The sequence below is a fragment of the Cnephaeus nilssonii genome, assembly GCF_951640355.1.
Source record: "Cnephaeus nilssonii genome assembly, chromosome: 16".
Lineage (NCBI taxonomy): Eukaryota > Metazoa > Chordata > Mammalia > Chiroptera > Vespertilionidae > Cnephaeus > Cnephaeus nilssonii.
Window position 1 is genome coordinate 23,588,726 of NC_137087.1, and position 12,074 is coordinate 23,600,799.

The following is a 12,074-nucleotide window of genomic DNA, read 5'->3' on the forward strand; positions in this document are numbered from 1 at the left end:
TTGGTCTATTTCTGAGCTTTTGATAAAATTTCTTAACTACTTCACAGAAGAACCTGTTATTAGAGCTTATGTAAGACCTACTGAAAGAAATATGAAGGCTTCAATTATTGTCTTTTTGTGGTTTTTATTTCTATAGATTTGTGTCTGCATAAGTACTATAGAGTTCCTATACGTATGGGTTGGAAAAGAACAAGTTTGGTAATAGAAATCTTGAACTTTATTTATCTTTGGATTATTGTCATAAATAGGTCTGGAGAGTTTGAGCTGATTAAAGTCCAATGAAGAATAAAAAGCTTATAGTGCAGGGAAATTGGGTAAACTTTTGGGATAAAGGTTAATAAAACTTCATTAAAATGATCAAATAATGATAATTTTGACTATTGTATTTTGGGAAGATTAAAAGACAATGAAAGAAATAATTCTTTCTGTTTACTAGCTTGTAAACCTTTTGCAGACAGATATTTTGCTTTATCTTTGATATCATTTGCATTTTCTAACACATAGTATCACTTAGGTTCAGAAGAGGAAACAGAGGAAAAATTTTAATGATGTCAAAAAGGGATGATGAATATTAGCAAAGTTTTACATTAGCTACATGCATGCTCTTATTCTCAAAATAGCACTTGCTGAGATTTTTATGTAGTAGGCTATCAGTTAATTTGGAGATTTATCATCATGATCAATTATTGGCAAATATATTTTGATCACCTTTAAGTAGATACACAAAATTGACTTATATAGTGGTGTATTCCATTTGCTTTTTTGTTTAATGTTTGTTTGTTTTTTGGTAAAAGAGAAAGAAAAATTAGTATATGTTTGTTTTTATTTACTGAACATTGGTATAGTTGCCTATGTTTAGTAGTTCAGTTGACCTGATACACCAAGGTTGCATTTTGATCCCTGGTCAGGGTACATTCAAGAATCAACCAATGAATGTACAAATATGTAGAACAATAAATCAATGTCTCTCTGTCTCTAAAAATCAACAATATTTTTTAAATAATTAAATTTACACTTATCGATCCAGGTGTGCAAAAATAGAAATTTATTTTCTTAGAATTAAATTAGCTTAACTGCATGTTTGCCAGATGAAGGGGACCGGGAAATAGGTGAAAAAGAGCAAATGATTAAGATATACTAGTTGCCAGTCATAAAAAACAGTAAGGGAGATGTAAAGTACACCATAGGGAATATAGTCAATCTATATATATAAAAGCCTAAGTGACCATCGCAACCAAATGGACGACCGAACAGGCTGTGTGGCAGCAACAGAGGTGTGATGGGGGCATCGCCTTCCCCTAATCACCAGGTCGCCTCCTGGACTGTGAGAGAGGGCAGTTCAGGCTGAGGGAGCCCCCTTCCAGTGCATGAATTTTCATGCGCAGGGCCTCTAGTATTATAACTATGTATGGTATCAGATGAGTACTAGACTTATCAGGGTGATCACTTTGTAAGGTATATAAATGTCTAATCACTATGTTGTACTGGTATACCTGAAATTAACATATGTCAACTTCAACTGAAAAAATTTAATCAATTATCTTAACTCTCTGAGCTCATATATAATCGACAGCTAACCTTTAATCTTGCCAATTTAAGAAACTCAGCCTCTTTTGACTTATAACTCAGTACCTTTAGAAAAAATAAGTTTCTGCATTGGCTGGATTTTATTTCTCTTCTAATTTTCCTGAGACTAATTCTAATTCTAATTGTGGAAAACTAAAAAATTAAGAAAAGAATCACAGAAAAAAAAACTGAAGGCATTTCAAATCTCCTTGTGTTAATACCTGCTACAGTGTCCAAAGTTGGAGTTACTCAGAGGAAGTTTGCAACAAATGAAATTTCTTTTACTCAAGATCAATATGTCTCCCTGCTTATTACTATTTTCAACATTAAAAAATCACCCTTTGCATTTCAGAATAGCTATAAAGTGATTGATAGAGATTGCCAGTAGTTAGCAATTCTTTGCTCTTAAAATAATGCACTTTAGGATTTTCAGTAACACCAGGACACCCCACCACTCACCCCAAATCAAATGTTAAACACACTCTGAAACTATTAATAAAGACAAGTCTTCAATCAGTTCTTCAAAGCATGTGATATTCTAAATGTGCTTATTCTATAATAACATTTTCTCTCATTTTAAAAATGATGTAATTGTTGAGTCCAAGTGCATCTACAGTTGAGAAAAAAATAAATTGGAGGTAGAGCTTATAATAATTTTGCTACATCTGTCTAATAATTTATCCTAGTCCATCAGCAAAGTCTTAAGAGATACACCAGTAAGGAGTTTTATACAAGGTACTAGGAGCCCGTTGCATGAAGTTTCATGCAATAGACTTTTCCTTCACCTGGCTGCCGGCACCAGTTATCCGCCAGCAGCAGTTTTCCTCTGGCCACCCGCTGATCAGAGCGCCTCCCGCCAGCACTATCAGCCACCCTGAGAGGAACTCCGATCTGGAAGCGCTCTGATCGGGCGGGTGGCCAGAGGAAAACTGCTGCTGGAGGAAAACTGGTGCCAGCAGCCACGCAATCGGCCACCCCGAGTTCCGCCACCAGCGTCTTCCGCAGCGCTGGCCTAAGCAGCGCCGGCCGGCCGTTTAAGCCGGCTGGAGGAGCGGGGGGTCGGGGACTCGCGAGTCCCCGCTCCCCGCTCCTACCGCCAGCCAATCGGCCACCCTGAGTCCCGCCCCCCACGCCTCCAGCCGGCCCAATCGTGGGCGTAGCGGAGTGATGGTAATTTGCATATTACCATTTTATTAGGTATGATGATTTGGTGTTTTATTTTTATTTTTTCTCTTAGAGGTGTAAGGTTATATAACTAGGCATAAAAACTCAAGCTATCATGAAGGACTTTTTAGCTACCTAAATTCACCTGAAATATGAGTAAAAAAGAAATACTTGTTTTTAGGAAATTAGTTTAATGTTTAATTATTGTGCATATGTGGGAGGTGCCCAACATTTTTATTTTCTTTTTCTGGCACTCTATGTTTAGAATTTTGTGCAAATAATTGTTGCTGGCATTTTTTGAAACATTCAGGGTAATAGGAAAGTGTCACAATCATGGAAACTTTGCAAACTTTCCTAATACTTTTGTGCTATATTTAGTCTTAGTGATTCAAAAGATCATTTAGTCATCATCTCCAGCATACTCAATATATCTGCTTATGATAAAGTCTGGTTATATGCTTCTTGCCACACATTTCATCTGCTATTTTTCATATTGTGTGAGTTCCTGTAGGACTTTTATTTCTGTATCTCATCTTGCCTATAGAATGCTTCCACATGACTAATTAACACTATGGCTGCTGATTGTGTTGCTCAGTCTGAAGTAATAACCACACACACTTCTGTAAGACCAATATAAAAAGAACAAAAACAACCTCTGCTATGTTTTTATTCTCTGGTTCAAATAATAAAATAAATTGCTGAGCATGTATATAATTTTTTCTATAGAAGAGGTAAACAATCAATTTATGGTTATTGAATATTCTTTGTATACCTTTTCCTGTGTAAAATTCACCAGAAAAAGAATAGTTTGTGACAGATATGATTTCACCTTTAATTAAACAGAAATTACATAGTTTATAAGACAATTAATCTTCCAAGAATGAGCATTGTAGTTTTTTCCCCCTAAGTATCTTTTCACTTTTATAGGACTGAGCAAAAATAACGCTGCAACCTAAAATTAAGCACCTTAATTTATCGTTAACCAATGTTGTACTTATTAAAAAATAAAAAACAACTTTCCAACATACTTGGGAAATAACAGCTTCTTAATGTGTCATTAAAGTGCACATCTGTAGACTTTTAAAAAACTCATGATTGTTATGCCTCCCACATTTAAACTTGTACTTCAGTTCCAGGGGAAATATGATGGTAATGATACCCAGGCACTTTCTGTTGAGAAGGGATCCTGCCTGGATTTATTATATGCCTTAATGACACATTCATAACTGAATGCTGCTGATTAGGTTAAATTAGAGTGAATTTATAACAATGGTTTTCAGTGTTTAATCTTTTTCAAGTAAATGACCTGGCTGTCCTTGATATGGGTCAAATTGACTATTTAAGGTCACAGAAATGTGTCTACTTATGTACATAGCCCATGATTTAGGATGTAGACAAAATAATTTACTGTTCTCAGACGTGTCTTATTAGAGTAATTCATTCATTCAACAAACATTCTCGTTAGTTTAACAGGTGCCTTGTATTATATTAGAGACTAGATAGGCTACTCCAAGTAACAAGATAAAATTACTGTACTCCTATGTATTCCATAGTGTAGTAAGGAGATATTTTCACGAGTACATCATTAAAACATGGAAAAAAAAAAAAAGATCTAACGGAAACATATAGACTGTGTCATGGGAATCGCAAACAACTTGGAACAAAATTTGTCTTGTAAGTCAGCATGAATTTTCTGAGGAAGGAACATTTTACTAGTATTTTGAAAGAATAGTAGAAGTTGATGAATCAGACCAAAAGGGATTCACAGTTGTGATATTATGATTTATAATAGAAAATATATATTTGGTATTCATCCCATTTCGGATACAGAGCTCCTAAAATCCTTGGACTTTGCTAAGTGCTGAAAGCCTTGAGGTTTCTTTTCTTATGTTAATGAGATGACAGTGGACTGAGAATGGGGGCTTGTTGCCTGAGGAGCCAACCATGGAGAAGTGGAGAGGAGGGGGCTGGAGGCTGAATTAATCCTATCTGTGTAGTGAAGCCTCCATAGGGAAAAAAAAGACTGCATTCAGAGAGCTTCTGTGTTGGGGAACATATGGAGATGTGGGGAAAGTGGTGTGCCTGGAGAGGGCGTGGAAACTCCATACTCTCTCCTTATACTTTGGCCTATGCATCTTCCATCTGACTGTACCTGAGTTATAAAAGTTAAATCTAATAAGTAAAATGTTTCTCTGTGAGATGCTTTAACAAGTCAGTAAAACCCAAGGAGGGAGTGATGGGAATCTCTGATTTACAGCTAGACAGTCAGAAGTATAGGTAACAAACTGGGCTTGGGACTGGGGTCTGAAGTAAAGGGTGGAGGAGAAGTCTTGTGGAAGCTGATGCTATCTCTGGTAGAGAGTGTCAGGACGGAGTTGAATTGTAGGACACCCAGGTGGTGTCCATAAAATTGCTTGTTGGAGTTTGGAACCCCCCCTATGTCCCCGCCACCACACACACACACACACACACACACACACACACACACACACAGAAATTGGGTCCAGGAAAGAAAAAGAACATCTATCTAGGTCAAGACTCTAATATGCCCACAGGAACAGAGGCATTTAAGAACATGGTGGACTTGGGAAATCATAAAATAAATATGACTAAAGCATAAGAGGCCTAGAGAGGAATGATAGTCATCAGGTCTCAGAAAGTCACCAGGGACCATATTATTTGGTCTTTGGGATTTTATGCTCTACCCATTACAAGAAAGGTATGATGCTGCAAAGAAATAGCTTTGTGAATGCCTGTCCCCTGGGGGAAGGGTGGAAGTTAACAATATGGTCTGAAATTAGAAAGGCCTTTTTGTTGTAGTTGTTTTCTAGCATGTTTTTAAGTGATAGAGTCCTTAAGGATTTTGAGTGGGGATTCATTTGAATATGCTAAGAGCCAAACACTAATTCTTTTAGTATTCTTTTAATTTCTTACAAATATTGCCCAGGCTTGATGATATTCCCCATATTTGCTCAGTTTCTCTCATTAATTTTATTGGGAATATTAATCACTTTATAGACAATGAAAACAGTGCTATCCTAAGAAGTCTGCTGTCTTCATGCCCTAATCATGCAAAGAGGGAAGGAGCAGTGGAGGTCAGGAGTCACTCTTCAGAGTGAGCAACTTTCTCAGGGATTCTCTTGCCTCAAGTCAGTCTTTTCAAAGCCCCCTTTTTACCTAAGTGTTTTCACAGACTTAGTGAGGTTGCTGCTTTACAATTTAAAAATTATATATTTCATATGTTTGTTATTTATAAATTTTAAGATTTCTGTAATTGTGCTAAATTTCATTGTACATCAATGAAGATTAGTTGAATAGAACTCCATAGTTTTATTTTGCTATATATTTAGGACAACTGAAAATTTTAAAGAGTTTTATAACCTCTGTACTGTTGCTTTTAATCAGAATTAAGTATTCTATTATTACACATTTTATTTTATTTTTAATCCAGAAACTCCTTAACCTTTTGCACTCGGATGTCGAGTGTGACGACACAGTTAGCATCGGTAGCAGCTCGTATGTCGAATTGTATTGAATGTATCAATAATTTGAAATATAAAAAAATCCAAATAAATAAGTTTGTATGAAAAGAAACTCCGGTTTTTTATTCTATTGCCACGCTTTGTAAAATCTGGGGTATTTAAAACATTAAATCCCGAGTAGAATAAAGGAATCAAGAAAAAAGCAAGCGAGTGCAAAGGGTTAATTTCCACCTACAAAGCACTCAAGTCTAAAATCTAATCTACTGGAACTAGAACTTAAAATAATATATATAATCTATAAAAATTGCTGATAAAAATGTAAAATTCTGTATTTTACAAATTTTGCTGTTAAAGGGATAGGAGCAAAATTATGTTTGTATTTTTCCTTCCCGATTGTCCCTGTCCTCCAATGTGCATCACATCTGAAGTCAGAAGTTAAATTATAATATGCTAGATTTGTGTGATTAAAGAAATATTGAAAAAATTATTTTGATCTGTTTACTTACAGAGAGCCACATCTTAGAAGATGTCAACAAATGTATCATAGCCCTGAGAGACCAGGATGCTGACAATTTAGACCGAGCTGCCGGTGCTATCAGAGGACGGGCAGCAAGAGTGGCTCACATTGTCACAGGGGAAATGGACAGTTACGAGCCAGGCGCTTACACCGAAGGTGTGATGAGAAACGTTAACTTCCTTACAAATACTGGTAAGTCCCAGTCATCAATATTAGCTGTACTGGTCCTCATATTTGAATCTACGCAGTTTCCAGTTACTCATACACATGAATAGAAGCCTCAGCCTGTGTTGGTTGCTTTGAAATAGATTGCTCTACTATCTCATAGGCGCTTGCATCCTGTGGTTTGAAAATTATTTCTGAGAAGTAAATATATTTACTGGGGAAAAGAACAGGCCGTAACCACTTATGAACGTTTATTAATGCCAGAGCTGTTAGGAGATATATTTAGGCCAGATGTGATATGCTTATAATCGTTTTCAAACCCTCTTTTGACTGCCTCATTGGTACCCCCGGGTTTTTGTTTACATTACTCAAACAGAGCAAGCTTGTCCTAGGTTTCCAGAGAAATGCTCTCTATCTTCACTTTTTTCTTTCACATAATCTTCTTTGATTAGTTAAGAAAAATGGAATCAGGATTTTGTTTGGGTTGTAGCATTCATTTTTTTAAATCACTCAGCAAAATGGCATTCTTAGCTTTAGCACTACTGTTAACATTTCTCCAAGAAGCTTACAGAAGCATTTGAAGTAATATAAATTTAGAAACAATGGATATAATTGGAATGAAGGCAATTAACTATTTTTGTAAGTCATCATGGCAGAAATTTCTCCTGTGAAAACTCCTCCTGATTGGTAAAGTCCCCATGTTGAATTTTTCTTGTTAACCACCTCTTAACTCTAGGGCTGTGGTCGGCAAACTGTGGCTCACGAGCCACATGCGGCTCTTTGGCCCCTTGAGTGTGGCTCTTCCACAAAATACCATGGCCTGGGCGAGTCTATTTTGAAGAAGTAGCGTTAGAAGAAGTTTTAGTTTTAAAAATTTGGCTCTCAAAAGAAATTTCAATCGTTGTACTGTTGATATTTGGCTCTGTTGACTAATGGGTTTGCCGACCACTGCTCTAGGGTAATGTTGCACCCATGATTCCTATAACATTTGAGATCTCATACTTAAACTAGAGGTCTGGTGCACAAATTCTTGCATGGGTGGGGTCCCTGGCAGGGGATCGGGGCCATTGGGGCCGAGGGAGGTTGGCCAGGGGGAGGGGCCATGGGAGGTTGGCCAGCCGGGGGAAGGGGCGCAGGAGGTTGGCTGGCAGTGGTAGGTTGGCTGTGGGAGTGCACTGACCACCAGGGGGCAGCTCCTGCATTGAGCATCTGTCCCTGGTGTTCAGTGCATGTCATAGTGACCAGTCGATTGGTCATTCGGTCATTTGGTTGCTTAGGCTTTTATATATATAGATCATCGGTCCTACGTAGAGAATGGTTCTTTATGACATGCAAAGGGCATATTACATTTGAAAACTATGTACATTGTGTAGTAAAAGGGATGGGAGGGATGAGGATGGGTAATTTTGTAGGGGTTGGGGGCTGGGAGGAAGATGTATCTTGAAATGAATGAAGTAGGACAGTGGTTGGCAAACTGCGGCTTGCGAGCCACATGTGGCTCTTTGGCCCCTTGAGTGTGGCTCTTCCACAAAATACCACGTGCGAGCAAGCACGTACAGTGCGATTGAAATGTTGTGGCCCATGCGCAGAAGTCGGTTTTCGGTTTTCGGCCTGGGTGAGTCTATTTTGAAGAAGTGGTTCTAACGCCGAGCCACACTCAAGGGGCCAAAGAGCCGCATGTGGCTCTCGAGCTGCGGTTTGCCGACCACTGAACTAGGAGAAACATATCAAGAGTTGAATAACCTTCTCTGGGACTAGTTCTGAAGAGGTATACCACAAGGTAAGCTTAGCAAGGTTTGTAGAGAACTGATTAGTGTTAGTCTTTTCCTTGCATGTTGATGCAGAAAATTATTCATGACTCTTGACACATCATTTTCTGATTATCTTTTAAAATATTTATAAAATAATAAAACACTAAAGATATGCTAAGGAAAGAAGAAGGATGTGCATCTGAAACACTTCAGGTTATATATCTATACCAACTCCACACAAGGCACTGGTGTTGCAAATACAGCACATGGTAGTTGCTTTAACAATGAGATGATTGTGTAATGGAAGTTCAGCATCACTTCTGTAAACTACATTTAACTAATTCTTTCTTGTGGGTCAAAACCAAGTATAGAATTACCTGATTTTCCCCCTTCTGAGAGTGAAATTATAAGTTAAAAAAAAAAAAAAAAGAATGGTTGTATCAGGGGTTCTTTTTTCAGCCAAGTGAAAGTTTCTTGCAGGGAGCTGAGTCAGTAAGGTCTACCAGCATTTTACCTATATCTTGCCTGTGTCTCAGTTTGTAATCTTATTAGTAACATTTTGTGAACACACTCCTGTAGTCCCAATGTCTGTAGGAGGTACCAAGTGTATAGTTGTATTCTCCATAGGATTGAGTCTGTATCTGCCACATGCAAAAAAAGTGGGAACAAAATCCTAAAGTGTCCAGAATGTGAAGTGTGCTGTGAGAACACTTTCTTCAAAATCAATTCTTATGATCTGAAATCAGAAAATTATTTATACATTTAATTACAAGCTTGTTGATATCGCTATGATTTATAATGACCTTACAAAATAACTAAACAATATGGCCACATTATCACTCAATCAGAAGGGAGAGAAGTATTGTTCCCTCTGATTACTTGCATGTAACTTCAATTAAAATTCCCCTGGTAAATTTTGTCCTGTTCCAGAAGTATCATCCTACCTAATAATAGACAAATATGCAAATTGACCGCACCTTTCGTTACGCCCAAGCCACGCCCACCAGCCAAGCCACACCCACCAACCAATCAGGATGAGTATGCAAATTACCCCAACAAAGATGGTGGCTAATTTGCATATCAAGACAGCGTAGAAAGAAGCCAAGAGGGGCAGAAGGGAGCAAAGCTGCGGAGAAGCAAGCAAGCCGGGGGGAGGAAAAGGGAGGAGCAGTGGTGGGGTCGGGGAGAAGGAAGGAGAGCAGGCGGGCTGGTGGAAAAGGGAGAAAAGCAGGCAGGCTGGTGGAGAAGGCGGGGCGGGGGAGAAGGGCGCAGCGGAGGCGGGGCCGGGGGAGAAGGGAGGAGAGCGGGTGGGCTGGCGGAGAAGGCGGGGCGGGGGAGAAGGGAGGAGCGGAGGCGGGGCCAGGGGAGAAGGAAGGAGAGCAGGCGGGGCGGGGTAGAGTGCAGCAGGAAACCCTATTGCAGGATTTTTCCTGCAACGGGAACGCTAGTAAATATAGAAAAATCCTGGGTTAATCTGTGTAAGTCACACCTCATTATTAATATAGAAATGTAGTTTTATGACTTTCCAATTTTTGTCATTTTAGTTTTCAGATAATTTTTGGCTTATCTCTAAAGAATACTTCTCTTTTTTGTTTTATATGTCTGAATCCAACTTTTCTCCAAACACCTTTCCTTGAAATTTATCAAAAACACACCTCACTAAAGGGAATTCTGAGCAATAAAGTAGATGAAAATGCTAATTAGATCAGTTTGATCTTAAACAAAGCCGCAATATGTGAGTGTTTTTCTCTCCCATAGAGATATTGTCTAGGAAACATGCTTCCAACTATTCTATTCTCCACAATGAAGTAACAGAAGATGTTCATCTTTGTTCACATCTGCTTAACACTGGGGCTTATTATTTATAAATAGGCATTAAATTAAGTAATTAAAATGTCATGTTTTATGTTTTGAAGCCTTAACAGTTCACATTTTAGCAACTGAATGGTCTATATGTGTGGACTATTTTTCTTTTTCTTTTTCTTTTCCTCTTATCCAATTTTCAGGTCTTAACGTTTTGTCTTACCCCTGCTTCCTGAAAATAACTTAATAAGGAGCTGTTGTGAACTGGTTTTACTACTGAGACCTCCTTATCTTGGCAAAATTTGACAGGAAGTACTGTCATCAATGGTGAAAATGGAGCCTTACTTATCTAAACCACCAGGAATATTTTTGGAATATTGCACCTTAGATTTTAATCAGACTTTGTGGCTCATTAGCACGTTTTCAAAATGTGATAATCTTCTTAGGAAGCAGAGTTGCCCTGTTACATTTCGGGAATTTTTATTGTTCATAAATCATAGCAGTTGGCTTTAAGTGAAATGTAGGCAACATCTGGAATGCTGCATTTTATTCAGACAGAAACATAATATTGTAACCTCCACGTGAAATTCTCTATTTCACCTAATTCTTTGCTGATACTAAGCTCTTCCCCCTGTTAGGAATTCCTGATAGGAGAGAGAGAATATATTGGCTTTTTTGTTAAATAACAAACCTTGACTGCAGCGTGAAGGATTAGATGCTGCATATTTTCCCCTACCCCAGAAGCTGTATTCTTTTTTTTTTTTTTTAATGTATCTTTATTGATTTCAGAGAGGAAGGGAGAGGGAAAGAGAGATAGATACATCAATGATGAGAGAGGATCATTGATTGGCTGCCTCCTGCACATCCCCTATTGGGGATCAAGCCCGCAGCGCAGGCATGTGCCCTTGATTGGAATCGAGCCCGGCACCCTTCAGTCTATAGGCCAATGCTCTATCCACTGAGCCAAACCAGGTAGGGCTAGAAGCTATATTCTTAACATCAATTTCAGGTTTTGTCTCATTAGGTTGGGGAAAAACCTAGACCAGTGATGGGCAACCTTTTGAGCTTGGTGTGTCAAACTTCGCCAAAAAACTGAGCATAACTCGGGTAGTGTGTCACTTTGAGGGGAAAACATTATTTCACGATATTTATAGTTTAAATAACATAAATGCATAATTGTTATATATAATTGTATTTAATAAACCAAAAACTAAATATTTAGTGCTGACACGCGTGTCAGAGGTTCGCCATCACTGACCTAGATCAATAGTGGACTCACATAATATTTTTTTTGTGAGTGATTTATAGACTCTATCAAATTCAGAAATTAGTAGGCATAAAAGCATCTGTTGCAAACCTCCAAACCCCACCTGGTTTCAATGTCAGCCAGGCTTGTGGACCAAAACAGAACACGCACATAAAGAAACCTGACCAAGACTTCCTGGTTGCATCCACCATTGGCAGCTGGTAGTAGTGGCAAATAAAAGGTCATTCATCAAGTGCTCATTTAGGCCCATCTGGAAAGTATATACCCAGAATCCTCTTTCTATCAGGTAGAGAAGAGTCATATAGTTGTATTTTTTTAATTTTTAAAGGCAAATGAAACTGTTGAAAAAAATTTAGAGC

General features: G+C 38.2%; 1 protein-coding gene across 3 annotated transcripts in view; it reads left to right on the forward strand.

Moving 5' to 3' along the window:
• CTNNA3 (catenin alpha 3) overlaps window positions 1-12,074 on the forward strand; it is a 1,396,025-nt gene that overhangs the window by 1,036,950 nt on the left and 347,001 nt on the right. For all 3 annotated transcript variants that reach the window (XM_079794118.1, XM_079794119.1, XM_079794120.1), the window contains one exon: window positions 6,721-6,921. In XM_079794118.1, coding sequence (XP_079650244.1) covers window positions 6,721-6,921 — 201 coding nt within the window. The remainder of the gene's footprint in view (window positions 1-6,720; window positions 6,922-12,074) is intronic.